This window comes from Salvelinus alpinus, chromosome 5 (genome assembly GCF_045679555.1).
Source record: "Salvelinus alpinus chromosome 5, SLU_Salpinus.1, whole genome shotgun sequence".
In the NCBI taxonomy this organism is placed as follows: domain Eukaryota; kingdom Metazoa; phylum Chordata; class Actinopteri; order Salmoniformes; family Salmonidae; genus Salvelinus; species Salvelinus alpinus.
The window spans coordinates 75,461,234-75,486,474 of record NC_092090.1 but is presented as its reverse complement, the minus strand read 5'-3'; the positions used below and the strand labels follow the sequence as shown (position 1 = coordinate 75,486,474).

The following is a 25,241-nucleotide window of genomic DNA, read 5'->3' as shown; positions in this document are numbered from 1 at the left end:
TGCTTTTTTCTTACTGTTGGGAAGAAGGACAGGGGGAAGTGTATTCCAGGAAGCTCCAGAGAAACCTATATAATTGTGTCTAACTTAAAGTCTCCTTCCACAACTCTGACTTTATTTTCCTTTTTTCACATGGTTGAAGAGGTAATGAAGACGGAGGTGAAAGAAAGGCAAACTATTCTCTTCTACTGCCATCTAGTGGTGATAATCAGTGTGACAAGGTTCTAGAAGAGGAGCTCATTAGATCAAGTCAAATCACATTTTATTTGTCACGCCGAATAAAACAGGTTTAGACTTTACCTGAAATACTTACTGTAAAGTCTACACTAGTTATATTTGGTGCATGTGAAAAATAAAATTGTATTTTATTTGATATGATGAGCACCTGCTATGGAACCTTGTCACACTGATTGTCACCACTAGATGGATAGTTTGTCTTTCTGAAAGTTTCAGTCTGTTTACCTGAGGAGTATACTATAAAGCAGCATAAAGGTGTTAGCCAGCTAACTTGCGTAAATATACTGAATGAATTTTTATTGTGTAGAAAGATAGGCTTGTAATGGTCTAACTGATTTAACAAACAAAAAGACATGTACCTTTAGCTTTTTCAGTAAATTAAATCAATAGTCATTTCTGGTTGCTTATCAAAGTTAGCTGGCTAACTCATTGATTATGCTTTGTAGTAAACCCCTCTGGACTTCAAACCTGTTACATTCAGTTTCTTCTAAATTGGGAATAGATTAACTAAACATTTCATAACCAAAAAACAAATAAGTCAATGACCTGAAACAAACACTGTCAGTACATGGTGTGTGTGGACTTAAGGGGGACATCTGAATTTAAGGTCCATTATGCAACACTGCAACACTGCAAATAGCCATTTTAAGTCGTTTCTTTACTGGCTTAAACTAGACCTTACAAAAACACTCTCACATCTTTGTGTATTGATATTTTTCAGGGAGTAAATGACAGTTAACATCTATCATGATGTTCTTGAAGTAAAAAAAGCACGGACACCCTAAGGTGAAGTGCTGAGTAACAGACGATGATCTATACAAATGAAACAGAAAGTTGCACACTAACACATATCTTTCTTTTTCATTTCTATTCAACCAATCCAATGAATCAGACACCAAAACCTTCACATTTGACACAAAGTAAGCTGACAACATATTTTATTAATTGTATAACGTATTTTATTCATTGTATATTGAGAACACAGTGAAGAAAACAATTCACTTCCCCACAGAGCTGAAGATAGGGCATGAAATTGAGGGATCACTCTTCTTAACCACCTTGAATTCACATGCCTTTTTGTCCCACTCCTTCATGCAATCACCAGGAAAATCTACGGGAGTTGCATACCTGCAATCAAACAATCAACAAATCATTTTGTTGTGTAAATCAATATAATTTCACTCACCCAGTCTATTAATAAACGCCTGAGATAGCTTGTGTGGATATTTTGAGAAGATAACAATGGGTTGTATATTCCTTTAGTTTGATAGATACAGACTGGGAAGGCTGAGGGCTACATAGACCATGCATTTTGTAGGTGATAGTATAAAGTTGTACCCCGAGCAGCATGAATTACAAGTGCAGTCCATGCAATCACTGTTCCTCCAGCGGGAACCAATAGGATGCCATGTCTCATCCTTGTCATCACGACAATGGGTAATCATGCCTAAACAAGAAAATAGTATAGCATATTGTATATGTTTGTTGTATTTGTGTATTTGATGTAGCCTGCGTATCATTCTTTTTCGCCAACATTCCACTCCTTAGCAATCCTGTTATTTGCAGAGACTGGCCTTTCTTTAATCTTCAAATATCACCATTCTATCATTAATGAGCTCGAGGAGATCAGGGGATTTGATTCTGATTTGGTAACCCCCCATAGCTATCATCAATCATAAAGTTATGCAAATTGGAACTCTATCTCTATTTTTCTCCACAGATGGTTGTTCCAGCTTTGGTGTCTGGTTGCTAAGCAACCATTTGTTGTTGTCCAGACAAAAACCAGTCTGTCAAAAGTTGCTAGCTTACATTTACATTTACATTTAAGTCATTTAGCAGACGCTCTTATCCAGAGCGACTTACAAATTGGTGCATTCACCTTATGATATCCAGTGGAACAACCACTTTACAATAGTGCATCTAACTCTTTTAAGGGGGGGGGGGTTAGAAGGATTACTTTATCCTATCCTAGGTATTCCTTAAAGAGGTGGGGTTTCAGGTGTCTCCGGAAGGTGGTGATTGACTCCGCTGACCTGGCGTCGTGAGGGAGTTTGTTCCACCATTGGGGTGCCAGAGCAGCGAACAGTTTTGACTGGGCTGAGCGGGAACTGTACTTCCTCAGAGGTAGGGAGGCGAGCAGGCCAGAGGTGGATGAACGCAGTGCCCTTGTTTGGGTGTAGGGCCTGATCAGAGCCTGAAGGTACGGAGGTGCCGTTCCCCTCACAGCTCCGTAGGCAAGCACCATGGTCTTGTAGCGGATGCGAGCTTCAACTGGAAGCCAGTGGAGAGAGCGGAGGAGCGGGGTGACGTGAGAGAACTTGGGAAAGTTGAACACCAGACGGGCTGCGGCGTTCTGGATGAGTTGTAGGGGTTTAATGGCACAGGCAGGGAGCCCAGCCAACAGCGAGTTGCAGTAATCCAGACGGGAGATGACAAGTGCCTGGATTAGGACCTGCGCCGCTTCCTGCGTGAGGCAGGGTCGTACTCTGCGAATGTTGTAGAGCATGAACCTACAGGAACGGGTCACCGCCTTGATGTTAGTTGAGAACGACAGGGTGTTGTCCAGGATCACGCCAAGGTTCTTAGCACTCTGGGAGGAGGACACAATGGAGTTGTCAACCGTGATGGCGAGATCAAATGTCGACCGCATTATCTACCAAGGGAATTCTCTTCAATCATAATCACAGCCGTATATATTCCCCCCCAAGCAGACACATCGATGGCCCTGAACGAACTTTATCTGACTCTTTGTAAACTGGAAACCACACACCCTGAGGCTGCATTCATCGTAGCTGGGGATTTTAACAAGGCTAATCTAAAAACAAAACTCCCTAAATTCTATCAGCATATCGATTGTGCTACCAGGGCTGGAAAAACACTAGACCATTGTTATACTAATTTCCGCGACGCTTATAAGGCCCTCACCCGCTCCCCTTTCGGAAAAGCTGACCACGACTCCATTTTGTTGATTCCAGCCTACAAACAGAAACTCAAACAACAAGCTCCCGCGCTCAGGTCTGTTCAACGCTGGTCCGACCAATCTGAATCCACGCTTCAAGACTGCTTCGATCACGCGGATTGGAATATGTTCCGCATCGCGTCCAACAACAATATTGACGAATATGCTGATTCGGTGAGCGAGTTCATTAGGAAGTGCATTGACGATGTCGTACCCACAGCAACGATAAAAACATTCCCAAACCAGAAACCGTGGATTGACGGCAGCATTCGCGTGAAACTGAAAGCGCGAACCACTGCTTTTAACCAGGGCAAGGTGACCGGAAGCATGACCGAATACAAACAGTGTAGCTATTCTCTCCGCAAGGCAATCAAACAGGCTAAGTCTCAGTACAGAGACAAAATCGAGTCGCAATTCAACAGCTCAGACACAAGAGGTATGTGGCAGGGTCTACAGTCAATCACGGATTACAAAAAGAAAACCAGCCCCGTCGCGGACCAGGATGTCTTGCTCCCAGACAGGCTAAACAACTTTTTTGCCCGCTTTGAGGACAATACAGTGCCACTGACACGGCCCCCTACCAAAACCTGCGGGCTCTCCTTCACTGCAGCCGAGGTGAGTAAAACATTTAAACGTGTTAACCCTCGCAAGGCTGCAGGCCCAGACGGCATTCCCAGCCGCGTCCTCAGAGCATGCGCAGACCAGCTGGCTGGTGTGTTTACGGACATATTCAATCAATCCTTATCCCAGTCTGCTGTTCCCACATGCTTCAAGAGGGCCACCATTGTTCCTGTTCCCAAGAAAGCTAAGGTAACTGAGCTAAACGACTACCGCCCCGTAGCACTCACTTCCGTCATCATGAAGTGCTTTGAGAGACTAGTCAAGGACCATATCACCTCCACCCTACCGGACACCCTAGACCCACTCCAATTTGCTTACCGACCCAATAGGTCCACAGACGACGCAATCGCAACCACACTGCACACTGCCCTAACCCATCTGGACAAGAGGAATACCCATGTGAGAATGCTGTTCATCGATTACAGCTCAGCATTTAACACCATAGTACCCTCCAAACTCGTCATCAAGCTCGAGACCCTGGGTCTCGACCCCGCCCTGTGCAACTGGGTCCTGGACTTCCTGACGGGCCGCCCCCAGGTGGTGAGGGTAGGTAACAACATCTCCACCCCGCTGATCCTCAACACTGGGGCCCCACAAGGGTGCGTTCTGAGCCCTCTCCTGTACTCCCTGTTCACCCACGACTGCGTGGCCATGCACGCCTCCAACTCAATCATCAAGTTTGCGGATGACACTACAGTGGTAGGCTTGATTACCAACAACGACGAGACGGCCTACAGGGAGGAGGTGAGGGCCCTCGGAGTGTGGTGTCAGGAAAATAACCTCACACTCAACGTCAACAAAACAAAGGAGATGATTGTGGACTTCAGGAAACAGCAGAGGGAGCACCCCCCTATCCACATCGACGGGTCAGTAGTGGAGAAGGTGGAAAGTTTTAAGTTCCTCGGTGTACACATCACGGACAAACTGAATTGGTCCACCCACACAGACAGCGTTGTGAAGAAGGCGCAGCAGCGCCTCTTCAACCTCAGGAGGCTGAAGAAATTCGGCTTGTCACCAAAAGCACTCACAAACTTCTACAGATGCACAATCGAGAGCATCCTGTCGGGCTGTATCACCGCCTGGTACGGCAACTGCTCCGCCCACAACCGTAAGGCTCTCCAGAGGGTAGTGAGGTCTGCAGAACGCATCACCAGGGGCAAACTACCTGCCCTCCAGGACACCTACACCACCCGATGTCACAGGAAGGCCATAAAGATCATCAAGGACAACAACCACCCAAGCCACTGCCTGTTCACCCCGCTATCATCCAGAAGGCGAGGTCAGTACAGGTGCATCAAAGCAGGGACCGAGAGACTGAAAAACAGCTTCTATCTCAAGGCCATCAGACTGTTAAACAGCCACCACTAACATTTAGCGGCCGCTGCCAACATACTGACTCAACTCCAGCCACTTTAAAAATGGGAATTGATGGAAATTATGTAAAAATGTACCACTAGCCACTTTAAACAATGCCACTTAATACAATGTTTACATACCCTACATTACCCATCTCATATGTATATACTGTACTCTATATCATCTACTGCATCTTGCCATCTTTATGTAATACATGTACCACTAGCCACTTTAAACTATGCCACTTTATGTTTACATACCCTACAGTACTCATCTCATATGTATATACCGTACTCTATACCATCTACTGCATCTGCCATGCCGTTCTGTACCACCACTCATTCATATATCTTTATGTACATATTCTTTATCCCTTTACACTTGTGTGTGTGTGTAAGGTAGTAGTTGTGAAATTGTTAGGTTAGATTACTGTTGGTTATTACTGCATTGTCGGAACTAGAAGCACAAGCATTTCGCTACACTCGCATTAACATCTGCTAACCATGTGTATGTGACTAATAAAATTTGATTTGATTTGATTTGATCATGGAACGGGCAGTCCTTCCCCGGGAGGAAGAGCAGCTCCGTCTTGCCGAGGTTCAGCTTGAGGTGGTGATCCGTCATCCACACTGATATGTCTGCCAGACATGCAGAGATGCGATTCACCACCTGGTTATCAGAGGGGGGAAAGGAGAAGATTAATTGTGTGTCGTCTGCATAGCAATGATAGGAGAGACCATGTGAGGATATGACAGAGCCAAGTGACTTGGTGTATAGCGAGAATAGGAGAGGGCCTAGAACAGAGCCCTGGGGGACACCAGTGGTGAGAGCACGTGGTGCGGAGACAGATTCTCGCCACGCCACCTGGTGGGAGCGACCTGTCAGGTAGGACGCAATCCAAGCGTGGGCCGCGCCGGAGATGCCCAGCTCGGAGAGGGTGGAGAGGAGGATCTGATGGTTCACAGTATCAAAGGCAGCCGATAGGTCTAGAAGGATGAGAGCAGAGGAGAGAGAGTTAGCTTTAGCAGTGCGGAGCGCCTCCGTGACACAGAGAAGAGCAGTCTCAGTTGAATGACTAGTCTTGAAACCTGACTGATTTGGATCAAGAAGGTCATTCTGAGAGAGATAGCAGGAGAGCTGGCCAAGGACGGCACGTTCAAGAGTTTTGGAGAGAAAAGAAAGAAGGGATACTGGTCTGTAGTTGTTGACATCGGAGGGATCAAGTGTAGGTTTTTTCAGAAGGGGTGCAACTCTCGCTCTCTTGAAGACGGAAGGGACGTAGCCAGCGGTCAAGGATGAGTTGATGAGCGAGGTGAGGTAAGGGAGAAGGTCTCCGGAAATGGTCTGGAGAAGAGAGGAGGGGATAGGGTCAAGCGGGCAGGTTGTTGGGCGGCCGGCCGTCACAAGACGCGAGATTTCATCTGGAGAGAGAGGGGAGAAAGAGGTCAAAGCACAGGGTAGGGCAGTGTGAGCAGAACCAGCGGTGTCGTTTGACTTAGCAAACGAGGATCGGATGTCGTCGACCTTCTTTTCAAAATGGTTGACGAAGTCATCAGCAGAGAGGGAGGAGGGGGGAGGAGGGGGAGGAGGATTCAGGAGGGAGGAGAAGGTGGCAAAGAGCTTCCTAGGGTTAGAGGCAGATGCTTGGAATTTAGAGTGGTAGAAATTGGCTTTAGCAGCAGAGACAGAAGAGGAGAATGTAGAGAGGAGGGAGTGAAAGGATGCCAGGTCCGCAGGGAGGCGAGTTTTCCTCCATTTCCGCTCGGCTGCCCGGAGCCCTGTTCTGTGAGCTCGCAATGAGTCGTCGAGCCACGGAGCAGGAGGGGAGGACCGAGCCGGCCTGGAGGATAGGGGACATAGAGAGTCAAAGGATGCAGAAAGGGAGGAGAGGAGGGTTGAGGAGGCAGAATCAGGAGATAGGTTGGAGAAGGTTTGAGCAGAGGGAAGAGATGATAGGATGGAAGAGGAGAGAGTAGCGGGGGAGAGAGAGCGAAGGTTGGGACGGCGCGATACCATCCGAGTAGGGGCAGTGTGGGAAGTGTTGGATGAGAGCGAGAGGGAAAAGGATACAAGGTAGTGGTCGGAGACTTGGAGGGGAGTTGCAATGAGATTAGTGGAAGAACAGCATCTAGTAAAGATGAGGTCAAGCGTATTGCCTGCCTTGTGAGTAGGGGGGGAAGGTGAGAGGGTGAGGTCAAAAGAGGAGAGGAGTGGAAAGAAGGAGGCAGAGAGGAATGAGTCAAAGGTAGACGTGGGGAGGTTAAAGTCACCCAGAACTAGCTCAAGTCTAAATTCTCAAACTGAATATACTGAACACAAATATAAACGCAACATGTACAGTGTTGGTCCCATGTTTCATGAGCTGAAATAAAAGATCCCAGGAATTTTCCATAAGCACAAAAAGCTAATTTCTCTAAAATTTTGTGCACAAATCTGTTTACATCCCTGTTAATGAGCATTTCTCATTTGCCAAGATAATCCATCACCTGACAGGTGTAGCATGTCAAGAAGCTGATTAAACAGCATGATCATTACACAGGTGCACCTTGTGCTGGGGACAATAAAAGGCCACTCTACAAGGCGCAGTTCTGTCACAACACAATGCCACAGATGTCTCAAGTTTTGAGGGAGCATGCTATTGGCATGCTGACTGCAGTAATGTCCTACAGAGCTGTTGCCAGGTAATTGAAGGTTCATTTCTCTACCAGGTCATATGCTGCATCAGATGACCTGGCCTCCACAATCACCCAACCTCAACCCAATTGAGATGGTTTGGGATGAGTTGGACCACAGAGGGAAGGAAAAGCAGCCAACAAGTGCTCAGCATATGTGGGAACTCCTTCAAGACTGTTGGAAAAGCATTCCAGGTGAAGCTGGTTGAGAGAATGCCAAGAGTGTGCAAAGCTGTCATCAAGGCAAAGGGTGGCTACTTTTAAGAATACACATTTTTGGTTACAACATGATTCCATATGTGTTATTTCATAGTTTTGATGTCTTCAGTATTATTCTACAATGTAGAAAATAATAAAAAATAAAGAAAAACCCTTGAATGAGTAGGTGTGTCCAAACTTTTGACTTGTACTGTAAATTTTAGGAACTTACTAAACTTACTATTGAAAGTAAGAATAGTAGAATACACCAGGTGCAAGTTGTGTATCAGTTGTGTATCAGCACTTTTTGTCTTGTTATTTCAGTCACTGACAGTCACTCAATTAGCCATGTCAGCTAACAATTTTTAAATTAGTCTAATCAGCCATCTATACTTGTAGTAATCATGGCCAAATCCCGACTGGGGACGCATTGATTTTGTTAGTCATTTTCACTCAGATATCATATTAACATGGATACAAAATGTGTAGAATTGCAGGAAATGATCTTTGAAACTGCTAAAAATGCTCTCAACCCCCCAGAAAATTTGTTGTAAAACTGAAAAAAATGTCTCTCTGCCCCATTGCAAAATTAGTATAATTGCATTGTTATAAAATTGCTATGTTTTTTCTCCAACACATGGTAAAATGTGTAGAATTGCAAAAAACATACTTTTTTCCCCATGGCAAAATTTGTAGAGTTGCAGGAAATTAGCATTAAAAACCCCAAAAGGTTAGAGATGGCCCTGGCTATGATTTTAAGCCTCAAAATACAACAACTTGCCTAGCTAACCGCTAAATATATATATTTTTAAATTTGTTATAATTCTAATTCTATTTTTGAGGCTCCACATGTTATCATGGAATATATGAATATTATCTCCAACAACCAATGAGCAACTCTGTTGGAAATCCAGCTGCATATTTGAACGTTGAGATTGCCGAAAGGCCAGTCTCTTTGGCAAATAACAGGAGTGGAAATGTTAGCTAAAAAGACTGGTAACCAGACTATATATATTGTGTGTGTGCATGTGTGTGTGAGTGAGAGAGAGGGGGGGGTTCATAGTCTTTTACTTTACCTGGCTTCAAGGTCATAGGCTTCATGTAGCAATAAGCATGGAACAGTGGAAGCAGCACACACAGGATTAAAGCTAGAGCCAAGGACTTCTTCACAGGGAGAAGAGAGCGAAACATATGTTATTGAGGGGAATAAACAGCCATTGGCCTACCGTTGAACCTTCAAAACAATTCTAGATAAACAACTATCTAAACCGAACTGACACATTTCTACATTTTGAGCTTATCATTGACCCTACCCTAGGTTATAAAATAACGTAATATTTGTCCAATGCCCTCCTCTACTATGTAATTTAAATCCACCATCCATTCCGACTTAAAACACATATATGGGGTAGTTCAAAAGATTCATTTTGCCAGCAGTATTTATTATGTCCACATTGTGATAAAATTATAAAATGTGCAACTCAAGCCCCATCACCTATTTGCCATTAGGAGGTAGAAGAAGAACACAGCTTCATCAACCAAATTCAAGGACGGTTCCAGCTCCTCCAAATTCCTACTAACTTGTACATAGCATGCCAAATTTCAAGAAACTTACCATGATTCACAAGAATGTAGACTGGATTCTAAGGTAATTCTAGGGATCTTCTAGGGTAGAGAACTTCACAGGCTTGTGGGTCTTTTGGAAGTAGCTTACCTTTGGAATTAAACAAGGGCTGGGGTCAAACACGGTCAGTAAATGGTGCACGTGGACTTTCGGTAAATCAGAATTTAAGGTCCTCTACGCAACAAAGCAACATGTAAATAGCCCTTAGTGTGTATGATATTTAGTTGTAAAATTAATTCAGAGAAAAAATATATAAAAATATATAATTTATTAGACATATTTTGAAGCTATGAAGTTCCTTGTTTACTGGCTCAACCCAGACTTTACAAACACACACAAACATTTTGTTCTTCTATCCTCATGGGGACCTAAAATGTATTTCCATTCAAACTCCTACTCCTATTAATCCTAAACCTAACCCTTACCCTAATCTTAACTCCTAACCCTAGCCCTGAACCTAACAAAGTAAGCATGTTTCTCACTTTTGTTTACTCTTTTCCCATCCCCACCCCTTTATTTAATTCCAAAGGTAGGCTACTTCCAAAAGACCCACTATTTAAAAGCATGTACTTCCCTACAAGAACTCCAGTAGAATTACATTAGAATCCAGTCTACATTGGTGTGAATCATGGTAGGTAATTTTGCATGTTATGTTTTCAGGATTTTGAAGGTGATAGAACAGTCCTTATATTTGGTTGATTTTCCATTATAGCATTATAGTTACTACTTAGCCGAAGCTAAGTAGTAACATTAACATGATGTCTTCTAATTGCATTCGCTGTACTCATTATATACATGAGAATGATCGCCTGACGGCGAGGATAGCTGTGCTACAAGCCCAGCTTCAGACGCAATCGTTAGGCAAGGGTAATTTCAGTGTAGGAAAGGAAGAAACAGCGTCTGTGCCACCAGTAAGTACAGATAGTAACGTTAGTATAAATCCCCCCGCACTGTCCCCGCAGCCGGACAATTTTCTCATGGCTTCTGGAGGGAAATGCTGTTGGAATGCTCAACCGGTGTCGCTCATTCAGCCGACAGAAACTTTCAACCGGTTTTCCCCATTGAGTAGCGAGTCGGAGTCTGAGGCCGAGTCTTCTCTTGTCTCTACTCCTCCCGTTACGGGGTCTGAGACGCCGAATGCTCCCACCATTAGCTCTGACAAATTGATACCAGGCAGTGATGCAACCGGTCAGGATGCTCTCGATGGTGCAGCTGTAGAACTTTTTGAGGATCTGAGTACCCATGCCAAATCTTTTCAGTCTCCTGAGGGGGAATAGGTTTTGTAGTGCCCTCTTCACGACTGTCTTGGTGTGCTGGGACAATGTTAGTTTGTTGGTGATGTGGACACCAAGGAACTTGAAGCTCTCAACCTGCTCCACTGCAGACCCGTCGATGAGAATGGGGGCGTGCTTGGTCCTCTTATTCCTGAAGTCCACAATCATCTCCTTTGTCTTGATACCATTTGAAAGGAAACACTTTGAAGTTTGTGGAAATGTGAAATTAATGTAGGAGAATATAACACATTAGATCTGGTAAATGTCACGCCTGCCCCCGCTCCCCCTCTCTGGCGCTCGTGTGTACCAGGCTTCCCATCATTACGCACACCTGTCACCATCGTTACGCGCATCAGCGCTTCATTGGACTCACCTGGACTCCATCACCTCGCTTCTCGTCTCCTAGCGTCTGTCCTCACAGTAAAATATTATACTGTGCAAACAAAAAAACGTGCGTTTTCAAAAAATGTTTTGTTCCATCATCTTTGAAATGCAAGAGAAAGGCCATATTTTCAGATAGGATGCAGCAGTGTGTGTGCAATGTTTCAGACGGATCCAGTGAAGAATTACATTACTGCACAATATTTTGTATCGAGTCTGCTAGAAGTTTGCCCAAATGTTCCTAAATGGTCAATTGATACATTTTCAAGTACATAACTATAGAGAACATACAAAATTGCTATGGTAATAAAGAATTCAAGTTTACACGCTCCCAGGAATGTCATACATGATGGATCAATCGCTTATACACTAACTTTCACACATCTAGATGGATCCAGAGACAGCAGTGGGGTCAAACTGTAGGCACCAGTTCCTACATTTGAACATAAAAATGTATTTTATCAAACAAAACAATGTTAGATTTTATCTCTGGGGCCCTCAGGATGACAAATCAGAGCAAGATTACTGAATGTAAGTACATTATTTACCTTCAGAGGTGAATGTATCAAATCAGTTGCCGTGATACAAGTTTTTTGTTGTTGTACACTCTCCTTAAACACCATGGTATTTTTAAACTAAACTAGCTACTGTTAATTGGACACTGCAGTTAGATTAACAATAATTTAAGCTTTCTGCCCATATAAGACATGTCTATGTCCTGGAAAGTTGGCTGTTGTATACTACTTCATTCTAGTCACATTAGCGTACGTTAGCAACAACAGTCCTGGTTTAGGGACACCGATCCCGTAGAGGTTAAAGCACCTTTGACAGCGATTATAGCCTCAAGTCTTCTTGGGTATGACGCTACAAGCTTGGTACCCCTGTATTTGGGGAGTTTGTCCCATTCTTCTCTGCAGATCCTCTCAAGCTCTGTCAGGTTGGATGGCGAGCGTTGCTGCACAGCTATTTTCAGGTCTCTTCAGATATGTCCGATCTCCCAATTCCTGCCCCTGAAAAATATCCCCACAGCATGATGCTGCCTCCGCCATGCTTCACCTTAGGGATGTTGCCAGGTTTCCTCCAGACGTGACGCTTGGCATTCAGGCCAAATAGGTCAATCTTGGTTTCATCAGACCAGAGAATCTTGTTTCTCATGGTCTGAGAGTCCTTTAGGAGCCTTTTGACAAACTCCAAGTGGGCTGTCATGTGCCTTTTACTGAGGAGTGGCTTAAATCTGGCCACTCTACCATAAAGGCCTGATTGGTGGAGTGCTGCAGAGATGGTTGTCTTTCTGGAAGGTTCTACCATCTCCAAAGAGGAATTATGGGGTATTGTGTGTAGATTGATGATGGATTTCTTTGTTTTTATACATTTTAGAAAAAGCTGGTAACGTAACCAAATGGGTAAATGTCAAAGGGTCTGAATACTTTCCGAATGCACTGCAAGTAGCCTAATGGGGTTTCATTTTGATAAGATAATGTGGACATAAAAATAAATACTGCAAAATCCCCTTTGTTTGAGTCTGAATGGATGGTGGATTTAAACGGCACAATAGAGAAAAGACATTGGAAAAATAAAGTTACCGGTATTTATTTTCTAGAGTAAGGTCAATTAACTATTATTTTAACATGTTTAAATGTGTCAGTTCCCTTTTCTAGTTCTTTATCTTCAATGTTTTTAAGGTTCAACGGTATACCAATTGCTTGTTTATTCCCCTCAATAACATATGTTTTCCCTCCCTTCTCCCTGTGAAGAGGTCATTGGCCCTAGCTTTAATCCTGTGTGCGCTACTTCCACTGCTCCATGCTTATTGCTACAGGAAAGCTGTGACTTCTGACCCGGGTAAAGTAAAAGACTAAGCTAACCAGCTAACCACCTTCATAAACACAAACATTTTTTAATTACGCTAGTACATTGAAAAAGACAACAAACCTACACAATATGTTAAATTGTTTTCTTGTTTAGGCAAAACCCATTGTCGGGACGACAAGGACAAGACATGGCATCCTGTTGGTTCCCGCTGGAGGAACAGTGATTGCATGGACTGCACTTGTAATTCATGCTGCTCGGGGTACAACTTTATACTATCACCTACAAAATGCATGGTCTATGTAGCCTTCAGCCTTCCCAGTCTGTATCTATCACACTAAAGGAATATACAACCCATTGTTATCTTCTCAAAATATCCACACAAGCTATCTCAGGCGTTTATTAACAGACTGGGTGAGTGAAATTCTATTGATTTACACAACAAAATGATTTGCTGATGTTGATTGTTTGATTGCAGGTATGCAACTCCCGTAGATTTTCCTGGTGATTGCATGAAGGAGTGGGACCAAAAGGCATGTGAATTCAAGGTGGTTAAGAAGAGTGATCCCTCCATTTCATGCCCTATCTTCAGCTCTGTGGGGAAGTGAATTGTTTTCTTCACTGTGTTCTCAATATACAGTGAATTACATCTATTGTGTCAGCTTACTTTGTGTCAAATGTGAATGTTCTGGTGTCTGATTAATTGGATTGGTTGAATAGAAATGGTAAAAACATCATGATACAAATGAAAAAGAAAGATACGTGTTAGTGTGCAACTTTCTGTTTCATTTGTATAGATCATCCTCTGTTACTCAGCACTTCACCTTAGGGTGTCCGTGCTTTTTTTACTTCAAGAACATCATGATAGATGTTAACTGTCATTTACTGCCGGAAAAATATCAATACACAAAGATGTGAGAGTGTTTTTGTAAGGTCTAGTTTAAGCCAGTAAAAAATACTTAAAATAGCTATTTGCAGGTTGCAGTGTTGCATAATGGACTTTACATTCAAATTTCCCCAAAAGTTTACACACCCTTTACTGACAGTGTTTGTTTCAGGTCATTGACATATTTGTTTTGTGGTTATGACATTTTTAGTTAATCTATTCCCAATGCAGAAGAAACTGAATGTAACAGGTTTTAAGTTTAGAGGGGTTTACTACAAAGCAACCAGAAATAACAATTGATTTTATGATTTATTAAATGTCTTTTCGTTTGTTAAATTAATTAGACCATGCCCATTTCAAGGTTATCTTTCTACACATTAAAAAGTTAAATCAGTATATTTATGCTGGTTAAAGTATACTCCTCAGGTAAACAGACTGAAACTCTCAAAGACAAACTAGCCATCTGGTGGTGACAGTCAGTATGACAAGGTTCCATACCAGGAGAATATCAAATAAAACTGTATTTGTCACATGCACCGAATACAACATTTGTAGACTTAACACTAAACATTTAATGGTAAAGTCTACACCTGTTATATTTAGTGCATGTGACAAATACATATTTGATCTTATGAGCTCCTGGTAGTGATTGACACCACTAGATGGCAGTAGAAGGGGATAGTTTGTCTTTCTCTCACCTCTGTCTTCATTACTGCCTCAACCATGAGAAAAAAGGAAAAGAAAGTCAGGGAGTTGTGGAAGGAGACTTTAAGTTAGACACAATTACATAGGTTTCTCTGGAGCTGCCTGGAATACACTTCCCCTGTCCTACTTCCCAACAGTAAGAAAAGAGCAAAAGAAAAAGGCGAGATAAGAGGAGTGGGCTAATATGAGGCTCAGTGCATGTGTGTGTAGCCTGTGCTTGTCCCCGAGCCAGTGATGAGAGCCTCCTGACTAAATTGAGACAGACTGGATTCATAGCATCAGTGCATTCTCTGCCTTCCACTTCACCCTTTTGGATTAGTTATGTTCAATGCTGAAGAATATTGGATGAAGATACAGAAATAAGGAATCCTTTTTTCTCCACTTGTTTTCCAAGGTGGTGTTATTCTTCCTCTCATGTGAAATAGCTCCTCCAAACTTGAATAATGTATTTATATGGGTGCAGAGGCTCCTGGTTACCAGTGCTGCTTGGTGCTGTAAGTGCGCTGGTGGTGCTGACAGCTGGTAACGCTGGGCACAACCAGGACAGAGGGCAGGGTGGACCATCCTGCTTTGGGGGCTTTGACCTCTACTTCGTTTTGGACAAGTGAGTTTGTCATTCATCCTTCTCTTTCCACCTCACCTTTGCTGCTTGTCATGTCTATTGGGGGCAGAGTTCAGTTGGGGAACTGTTGGTTGTTGAGTGCACCTTGTAAAATCTGTGAACTTCGACTTTAAGGGTAGGTAGATAGTGACCATCTTATTTCATATTTTACCAAAGCACAATTAATGTTTAATTTGCAGAAACATCTCGTTGTCACATCTGTCGTTGCCAGTCTCAGTGTTTTCAGATTTTGTCATGATGTCATACTTAGACACGTTCAGGAATGTTATTGTTATTATCATGCCCCCTTAGGCCATATGAAGCAATTTACATTTTATTTTGCCATATGCTGGTAATAATGGCCATGAAAATATCAAATTGCCAAAATGTCAAAATGGTAGGCTCACAAGCGTTTTCTCAATGGTTATTACACTTATCAAATAAACAATCTGATATTACATAATTGCTATATTTATGTATACTTTATACAATGTTGAATGCAGTCTGACTAGAAATGTAATATAACCTAATGGGGAAAACATATATTTTTTGTTCCTGTATCTTTGACAACCAGTATCTTATACAAGGTGAGTATGATGGTGGGACAATGATCGAGCATTTGGTCCAACTATCTGTAGTTGTCTCTTGTGAATTTGTGGTAAGCATGGGTAAAAGGCCAGTGGAATTCCCCTTTGGGCCGGGATGAATGAAGTGAGCAGATGCTTTCTTGTAAAGTTCTCAGGCCACGCTTTATGGTCCATGATAGATCTGGATTGCTGGTGATCAGTGGCACATTTGATACTCCATCAGTCACATACAGTAAACATGTATAAGTTGTGCAGGCTGAGCTCTAGTTGAATCACAACATTCAAATCAATATATTTTTTCTCCATGCTTTACTACAGTTGGGCAAAGAGGCTGAATTTAATTGATCCAACTACAATCCAATACCTCATTTATGCTACTCTATGAGGTTCTCAAATTAATTTATAAGTAGAGTTTCCCTGTCACTTCTACAGTAGTTCTACAGTAGTGTTAGTTCACCCAAATTACCAAATTACATATTGGTTTCCTTAACCCCCACTAAAAAAGGCCTGATTATTGTGAGCAAAGATGAGACAGACCTAATGATTGGGTAAACAAATGGAGCCTCATCTGGTTCTGATAGATGTAGCTACCTTCTGGACTTCAATACTTTAAAACTATAACTTATTGTTTGGATGATTATCTGTCTAATGTGGAAGAGCAGGCTTCAGCGTCTTCGGGCCTGCCTTTCCCTCTCTTCAATTGTTTAAAAAGTCTCTTACTCTTGGATGAAGATTGATTTTCAATTTCCCCCTTAAATCAGAATGCCAACTCTAGGCAGACATTTCTGTGGTGGCACAACATTTAGCTAAGTGGAACTTCAGACAGAGATCTGGAATTGTAGGATCCAAAAGACAGATGTAGAGAGTATGATGAACATTTACATACTCTACCTACTGCTGTGTGTGTGTGTGTGCACATTGTTTTAGCTAACAGAAGAATACATGTGAATACAACAAGAATATTAGACACCCAGCACTGTTACTCTGTGTATTCGCTTGGATTTGTACTTGCTGTCCCCCTAATTCTGTTATAGTCATTCCTCTGCTGCGCTCTTCTACCTGCTCTTCCTTTGTTTGAATTGATATCCCTCCCCTTTTTACCATAACTGTCCTTCTTCATTCTCTGTCTGTTCATCACTCCTCTCTGTATCTCCTCCTCTCTGTGTCTGCAGAACCCTTTTTCCATTAGGTCCAGATGTTCCAACGTTTCAGCCTTTTGGCTGCGCTGTCTGTGCTGAGACTCGTATCTTGTTAACAATGGAAAAAGATAAATGCTTAAAGAGAGAGAGAGATAATAGGGCAGTGAAATAAGAAGATAGGAGTAAAGACAGGAATTAAAACAATGACACACACACACAGACAGAATGAAAGAGTATCTAACCTACCGTCTGGCAATTTGATGGTGAGAAACGTTTCGTGAGTTTTCTTCTCTATGATCATTTGCAGTCAAAAATGTGATTTTCATGTTTTTTATATATATTTCCACACTATGAGTTTGGAATAATACAGTACTGTGAAATTGTGAAAATTATGATAATTCCTTTTTAGTGTAAAAGCTGTTTGAAAAGACTGCCTGAAATTTCAGCCTGTTTTGGTGGGATGGAGTTTTGGCCTGCCTGGTGACATTATCAGGCGGTAAATTACACTAATAGACCAAAAAGAAAGAGAGTTCCAAACCTGTCTGCCAATAACAGCTAGATTTCAGTTTTCCCCTCCCAACTCAGACCACTACCAGACAGTCCTAGCAAAATTCTTGCTTGAGAAATTGCTCTTTGCTAAGAGCCCAGCTAGCACATTTAGTTCCTTGGACGTTGTGTGAACACACGTTTTTGGTTTTGGGAACGGAAGTGAAAATATTGCCTTTTCTGAGATTTTTATTTTTTAGGTTGCAGGGAGGTTCTGAGAACGTTTTACTCTGGTTCCTTGAGCGTTTTCCTGGGAGGTTTTATTAACAGTCTGAGAACAGAAATTATAGATTATTTGGAAGTTTTTTAATAACTTCCTTAAAATTTCCCCTGAATGTTTCAATAAGACTTTTAATAAAACTGCTAGCTTATTTTGGGTTAACTCATTTAAACTCCAAGCACAGATAAAACACATGGAAATTAATCATGCATTAATCATGCAAACACATTTATTTTTTATTGTGATACGGCATCGGTGAGATTCAAACCGATAATCTCTTTTCTCTATCCATAGACTTAGTACACTGTGCCAACAGGATGGAAACAAGCACTAATTAAGATCAGGTGTGGCCAATTAATGGGGGAGGCCAACACATCTGAACACACTTAACAAAATAGAGGATAGAGAGAGTTTTGTTGATGCCGAGAATGGAATGTATCTGTTTTTAAATAATATTTTTAAATAACATACTCTGAACCTTACTAAAGTTGTCTTAATATCCTCGGAACAATTTGAGAACATGACTTTAAATACAGTCATGTGAAAAAGCAAGTACACTCCCTGGAAAGTTGTATTTTTTTTGTACATATTTGGACAGGTGGATATGTAATCTTCACTTCAACACTATTGACAGATAAAGGAAAACTAATTTAACAAATGACACTAAAAGATTATACTTTGCAATCATTTATTAATCAAATCTACAGAAATGCAATTCCATAGTGCGGAAAATACAAGTGCACCCTTAGCTTCAATAGCTTGTGTTGCCCTCTTTGGCTGAAATAACTCAATGTAGCCGTTTCTTGTAACTGTCTATCAGTCTCTTACATCGACTCAGAGGAATTTTTGCCCATTCTTTACAGTACTGCTTCAACTGTGTTATGTTTAAGGGCTTTCTTGCATGTAAGTCTCCCCATAGAATTTCGACAGGATTGAGATCTGGGCTTTGACTCGGCCATTCCATAACCCTCCATTTATTATTTTTGACCAATTCTGTTGTAGCTTTGCGTTTGTGTTTTGGATCATTGTCCTGTTGCAATATCCATGTTTGGTTCAGCTTCATCTATTTGACAGATGACCTCACCTTTTCCTCAATAATTCTCTGGTACAATATTGACATCATGGTTGACTCAATGATGGCAAGTTGGCTAGGCCCTGAGGCAGCAAAGCAGCCCCAAACCATAATGCCACCGCCTCCATGCTTTACGGTTGGTACGAGGTTCTTCTGTTCAAGGCAGTGTTTTGTCTTCACCAAACATGGCATCTGGCATTGTGGCTAAACAACTCCCCTTTTTGACTTATCTGTCCAGAGCACATTGCTCCAGTAGTTTCAGTTTTTACCCAGGTGTTGTCTGGCAAACGTCAGTCGTGTCTTGGTATTATTTTTTGAGAGCAGAGGCTTCTTCCTTCCTGACCTCCCATGTAGGCCAAGTCCCTTTCTGACAGTTGACTCGTGCACATTGATTGTGGTAAGAGAGGCATGTTGATCCCTTCATGTTACCCTGTTTTTGTTAAAGACTTCTATGACATCTTTTGGTCAGCTCTTGGGCTGAATTTGGGGGAACGACCTGTCCTAGGTAGATTGCCAGTGGCCTGGAATTTTCTCAATTTGTAGATGACCGTTGGACAGTGGAATGATGCACTTTGAATTGCTTGGAAATGGATTTGTAACCCCCTCCCAGACTCCTGATCATCAATTATCTTTATTTTGAGGGCCCCGGATAGGTATTTTGATCTTGGAATGATGTGTTACCACACATCCATATGGTTAAGACTAAACCAGACCAAGTTTCTAATCTTAATGGAAGGCTGGACCTTCCCCAACCTGTAGGAAACTTTATGCTGAGGTACTGAAATTCCCACAGGAGAACGTTGTTTCTTAACATTCTTGGAACAATTTGAGAACATTCTTTTAAAAAGAACCACGAGGAAACCTGGAGGAAACATTATGCTGAAGTATTGAAATTCCCACAGACCGTTGTTTCCCCAATGTCAGACAAGTTGGAGAATGTTCCTAGAACATTATCAAAATTGAAATGAAATGCAAACATATTTGACCTTTTAGGAAACTTTCTTTTAAAGTGATGAAATACCACCCCAAAAAATGTTTTTTAAGTTCCTTAAATGTGCTCAAAATGTTCCAAAGTGCAAATAATTATTCTGCACCATTCCCAGAAAGTTGTGGGAAGGTTGTGTCATGGAAATTCTTACACAGGGACTCTTGAAGTCAATCTTAAATGAATCATGTTTATTGTCAGCCTGGAGAGGTTCCAACCAACTCAATGCACCATAGTACACATGTCAATCAGGAGCTCCGCCATGGGCAGTCCCAGCAGTTGTCTTATATACGGCTATACACCGACAAGTTATATTTGCATGATTTAGCATAATTAATGAATCATTACCATTTTCTTTCATGCATGTGACCAACCAATACTGGTTCATAACATGTGACAGACCAATACCTCACGAGGCTTCTCTCTAAGCTGAGACCTTATAACTGAGATATCTTTCGTTCTTGTTCTCAAAACAAGGTCTGGGGTACTGCCAAATTGCAGCTACTGATAGTGAGGATTCATTCAGACAGCCACCTGCATGAACACAGAAATTGGTTTATAGAACAGCACATAAATAGAACACAGAAATTAGTTGTAAGAAAAGCACAAATATTAAAATTCCATTCCATCCTCTTATCACTTGTGTGATAATAATCATTACATTTTTATGTAAGCGTTTAGATTTTAGCTTCTATATAAAAAAAATGATATACTCCTATTAAAGTAAGGGAAATCAACATAGAAAATAATTTTAAACCCTTCATTCTGGGTTGTACAATCCACTTAGTATGGTAATACTGTAATCATAATAAAGGTTATATTTCTATTCATGGGAGGGAGTATCAAAAATAGATTCAGAGGTGAATAAATCTCTCAATTGTTTCCATTTTTCTTTCCACAATCGGGTTGCATTGACCTATGTTTAAAAAAAATATATAAAAAACACTGTTGTTTAACACGGAACCCAAACCGGCTGCGCGCGTACGCCATCGTGCGCTATCGTGCGCTATCGTGCATAAATTTATTTTGCCCCCCCACACCAAACGCGATCACGACACGCAGGTTAAAATATCAAAACAAACTCTGAACCAATGACATTAATTTGGCGACAGGTCGAAAAGCATTAAACACGTATAGCAATTTAGCTAGCTAGCTTGCACTTGCTAGCTAACGTTAATTTGTCCTATTTAGCTATTTAGCAACAAAGTTTGTCTTTCAATCACCCACGTGGGTATAACCAATGAGTAAATGGCACGTGGGTACCTGCTTCTATAAACCAATGAGGAGATGACTTTCAGCGCGATCTGCGTCAGAAATAGGAACGACTTCTATTTTAGCCCTTGGCGTCACAGACGCTCGTTGGCGCAATAATTGAATAACATGGATTTCAACATTTATTTTGCGACGCTCGCGCACGCGACGTGTCCGGTCTGGTCAGCATGTAACAATTCTAATAAGACCTTCAAAAGGTTGGTGAGTACTCATCAGCTCAGTGTTCCACATAATGTAAACAGGTTAACCTCTCTAGGGTATGTGGGACGGTAGCGTCCCACCTCGTCAACAGCCAGTGAAACTGCAGGGCGCCAAATTCAAAACAACAGAAATCCCATAATTTAAATTCCTCAAACATACAAGTATTTTACACCATTTTAAAGATACACTTGTTGTAAATCCAGCCTAAGTGTTCGATTTCAAAAAGGTTTTACGACGAAAGCACACCAAACGATTATGTTAGGTATGAGCCAAGTCACAGAAAAAAACCTATGATAAAAATTACAGACCTCTACATGCTTTGTAAGTAGTAAAACCTGCAAAATCGGCAGTGTATCAAATACTTGTTCTCCCCACGTACACTTCAACTGTGAGAGACGGAATCTAAAACAAAAATCCAGAAAATCACATTGTATGATTTTTAAGTAATTAATTTGCATTTTATTGCATGACATAAGTATTTGATACATCAGAAAAGCAGAACTTCATATTTGGTACAGAAACCTTGGTTTGCAATTACAGAGATCATACGTTTCCTGTAGTTCTTGACCAGGTTTGCACACACTGCAGCAGGGTTTTTTGGCCCACTCCTCCATACAGACCTTCTCCAGATCCTTTAGGTTTCGGGGCTGTCGCTGGGCAATATGGACTTTCAGCTCCCTCCAAAGATTTTCTATTGGGTTCAGGTCTGGAGACTAGCTAGGCCACTCCAGGACCTTGAGATGCTTCTTACGGAGCCACTCCTTAGTTGCCCTGGCTGTATGTTTCGGGTCGTTGTCATGCTGGAAGACCCAGTCACGACCCATCTTCAATCCTCTTACTGAGGGAAGGAGGTTGTTGGCCAAGATCTCGCGATACATGGCCCCATCCATCCTCCCCTCAATACGGTGCAGTCGTCCTGTCCCCTTTGCAGAAAAGCATCCCCAGAGAATGATGTTTCTACCTCCATGCTTCACGGTTGGGATGGTGTTCTTGGGGTTGTACTCATCCTTCTTCTTCCTCCAAACAGGGCGAGTGGAGTTTAGACCAAAAAGCTCTATTTTTGTCTCATCAGACCACATGATCTTCTCCCATTCCTCCTCTGGATCATCCAGATGGTCATTGGCAAACTTCAGACGGGCCTGGACATGCGCTGGCTTGAGCAGGGGGACCTTGCATGCGCTGCAGGATTTTAATCCATGACGGCGTAGTGTGTTACTAATGGTTTTCTTTGAGACTGTGGTCCCAGCTCTCTTCAGGTCATTGACCAGGTCCTGCCGTGTAGTTCTGGGCTGATCCCTCACCTTCCTCATGATCATTGATGCCCCACGAGGTGAGATCTTGCATGGAGCCCCAGACCGAGGGTGATTGACTGTCATCTTCAACTTCTTCCATTTTCTAATAATTGCGCCAACAGTTGTTGCCTTCTCACCAAGCTGCTTGCCTATTGTCCTGTAGCCCATCCCAGCCTTGTGCAGGTCTACAATTTTACCCCTGATGTCCTTACACAGCTCTCTGGTCTTGGTCATTGTGGAGAGGTTGGAGTCTGTTTGATTGAGTGTGTGGACAGGTGTCTTTTATACAGGTAACGAGTTCAAACAGGTGCAGTTAATACAGGTAATGAGTGGAGAACAGGAGGGCTTCTTAAAGAAAAACTAACAGGTCTGTGAGAGCCGGAATTCTTACTGGTTGGTAGGTGATCAAATACTTATGTCATGCAATAAAATGCAAATTAATTACTTAAAAATCATACAATGTGATTTTCTGGATTTTTGTTTTAGATTCCGTCTCTCACAGTTGAAGTGTACCTATGATAAAAATTACAGACCTCTACATGCTTTGTAAGTAGGAAAACCTGCAAAATCAGCAGTGTATCAAATACTTGTTCTCCCCACTGTATCCAAAATGTCCATTTATTTGGCGCGTTTGATCCAGAAAAACACTGGTTCCAACTTGCTCAAATGTGACTACAAAATATCTCAAAGGTTACCTGTAAACATTGCCAAAAAACTACTTTTGTAATACAACTTTAGGTATTTTTTAACGTTAATAATCAATAAAATTGAAGACAGGATGATCTGTGTTCAATACAGGATTAAAACGCGCTTCTATCTAACAGGACACTTCAAGTGACTCTCGTTCAAGATGGCCGTACTTCTTCATTACACAAAGGAATAACCTCAACCAATTTCTCAAGACGGTTGACATCCAGTGGAAGCGGTAGGAACTGCAAGCAGGTCCCTTAGAAATCTGATTTCCCAATGAAATCTCATTGAAAAGAGAGTGACCTCAACAAAAAAAACATCTGAATGGTTTGTCCTCTGGGTTTCGCCTGCTAAATAAGTTCTGTTATACTCACAGACATGATTCAAACAGTTTTAGAAACTTCAGAGTGTTTTCTATCCAAATCCACTAATAATATGCATATCCTATCTTCTGGGGATGAGTAGCTGGCAGTTTAATTTAGGCATGCTTTTCATCCAAAATTCAGAATGCTGCCCCCTACCCTAGAGAAGTTAAGGGTTTAGATGACCTTACCCTCAACTTAAAAGAAAACGACCTTCAATCATTACCCATCGTCCTTATCTACAGCAGGAAATGGGGGCTCATCCAGAGTTGGCAGCTCATTAGTTTCACAATCCTCTGGAGGAGCAGAAAACATGATAGCTGCTGAAATCTTACCAGCCAGAGAGGCACAGATCGCCTTTCAGCATTTTAAGAACAATTCACAGGGAAGAGAGAGAGAACACATGTTATAACAGTTTTATACCAACCTTGCTAAGAAAGACCCTCACTTTCCTCATCACTTGTGGTAATGACAGATTGGTATTGTTATGCATTCTTAGTCTAAATTAGTATACGTTTCGCAGTGTGCAGACCTCCACAATCAACCTGATATCCCAAATAAACAATTTTGGATAAGCCTAAATCAATTTGGTATTTGGTATTTTATTAGGATCCCCATTAGCTATTGCAAAAGCAGCAGCTACTCTTCCTGGGGTCCACACTAAACATGAAACATGATATAATACAGAACATCAATAGACAAGAACAGCTCATGGACAGAACTACAATTATAGGCACGGTTGACCAACCCCCTCCATCCCTGGCACTCATCCTTCCTTTCCTGCCATTTTTTCATGTCCTTCTTCAGATAGTGTTTCAGTTTGTCCTTTTAATGGCACATGTTCAAAGTGGATGACCCTTGATAACGGACCTTACAGTCCATTATGTCTTTGTCCATTTTCCTACCAGTACACCAGTAGCATGTGAGAAGTTTGAACTGGACCTCTTTCCATGCTCACTCCACATAGACCCATGTTGCACTCCTGAGAGAAAAAACATGAGAGAAAAGGCAGTTGATAGCTTCTGGATGGTTGGTACAGGTTGCTGGCTCGGACTCTCACGGTAGAAGTGGTGAAGGACCATACTGAACACCATTTTTGTGATTTTCAGCCGATTAGAGGGGGTATTGAGGTTCACACTGTTCTCGGCCAAATTATTTTCCATGCATCTAGATACCATCTGTGGTCACCTTCGCCATAACCTCGAGAAAGGACAGACCAGAACAACAGTTTAGTTTAGAATAACAACACACAGTTGAACCCCCCCCCCCCGAATTGGCTTATACTCCCCTATCATCTTGGCAATCTCACTGCAGAGTTACAGGTCAGAGAGTCAGAGGGCTAATACTTAGGGAGAAATCCTAACCATCCAGCAGACCCAATCTGGTGAGATTTGTTCTTGAAGCAAGACACAACTAAGAAAAGAAAATAAAACAACAACAGCAATACAAATCACTCGAGGTGAGGGAAAACTTCAATTAATTTGGAGTAACTGTCATCCATTACCAACATCTATTTTTTCCTTTTACAGGCAAGCATGTGAAAAAAACCATTTTC

The 25,241-nt window shown here is 42.0% G+C and overlaps 1 protein-coding gene and 1 long non-coding RNA gene across 5 annotated transcripts in view; one reads left to right on the top strand and one right to left on the bottom strand.

Moving 5' to 3' along the window:
- Positions 1–1,170: 1,170 nt before the first annotated feature.
- On the bottom strand, positions 1,171–12,510 carry LOC139576796 (uncharacterized). 4 transcript variants are annotated; one of them, XR_011675178.1, is made up of 5 exons: positions 12,376–12,510; positions 9,656–9,754; positions 9,117–9,204; positions 1,573–1,681; positions 1,171–1,362 (listed from the first exon to the last, which is right to left on the bottom strand). It is a non-coding gene; the product is annotated as an uncharacterized lncRNA (long non-coding RNA). The 4 variants fall into 4 exon arrangements; XR_011675177.1 differs by having other exon boundaries at positions 12,142–12,499; XR_011675176.1 differs by lacking the exon at positions 12,376–12,510 and adding an exon at positions 11,868–11,892.
- Positions 12,511–13,732: 1,222 nt separating this feature from the next.
- The window catches only part of LOC139576795 (anthrax toxin receptor 1-like), a 62,794-nt gene continuing 51,285 nt past the window's right edge, over positions 13,733–25,241 (top strand). Inside the window, exon 1 of the mRNA XM_071403283.1 lies at positions 13,733–15,323. Coding sequence (XP_071259384.1) covers positions 15,163–15,323 — 161 coding nt within the window. The 5' untranslated portion in view covers positions 13,733–15,162. The remainder of the gene's footprint in view (positions 15,324–25,241) is intronic.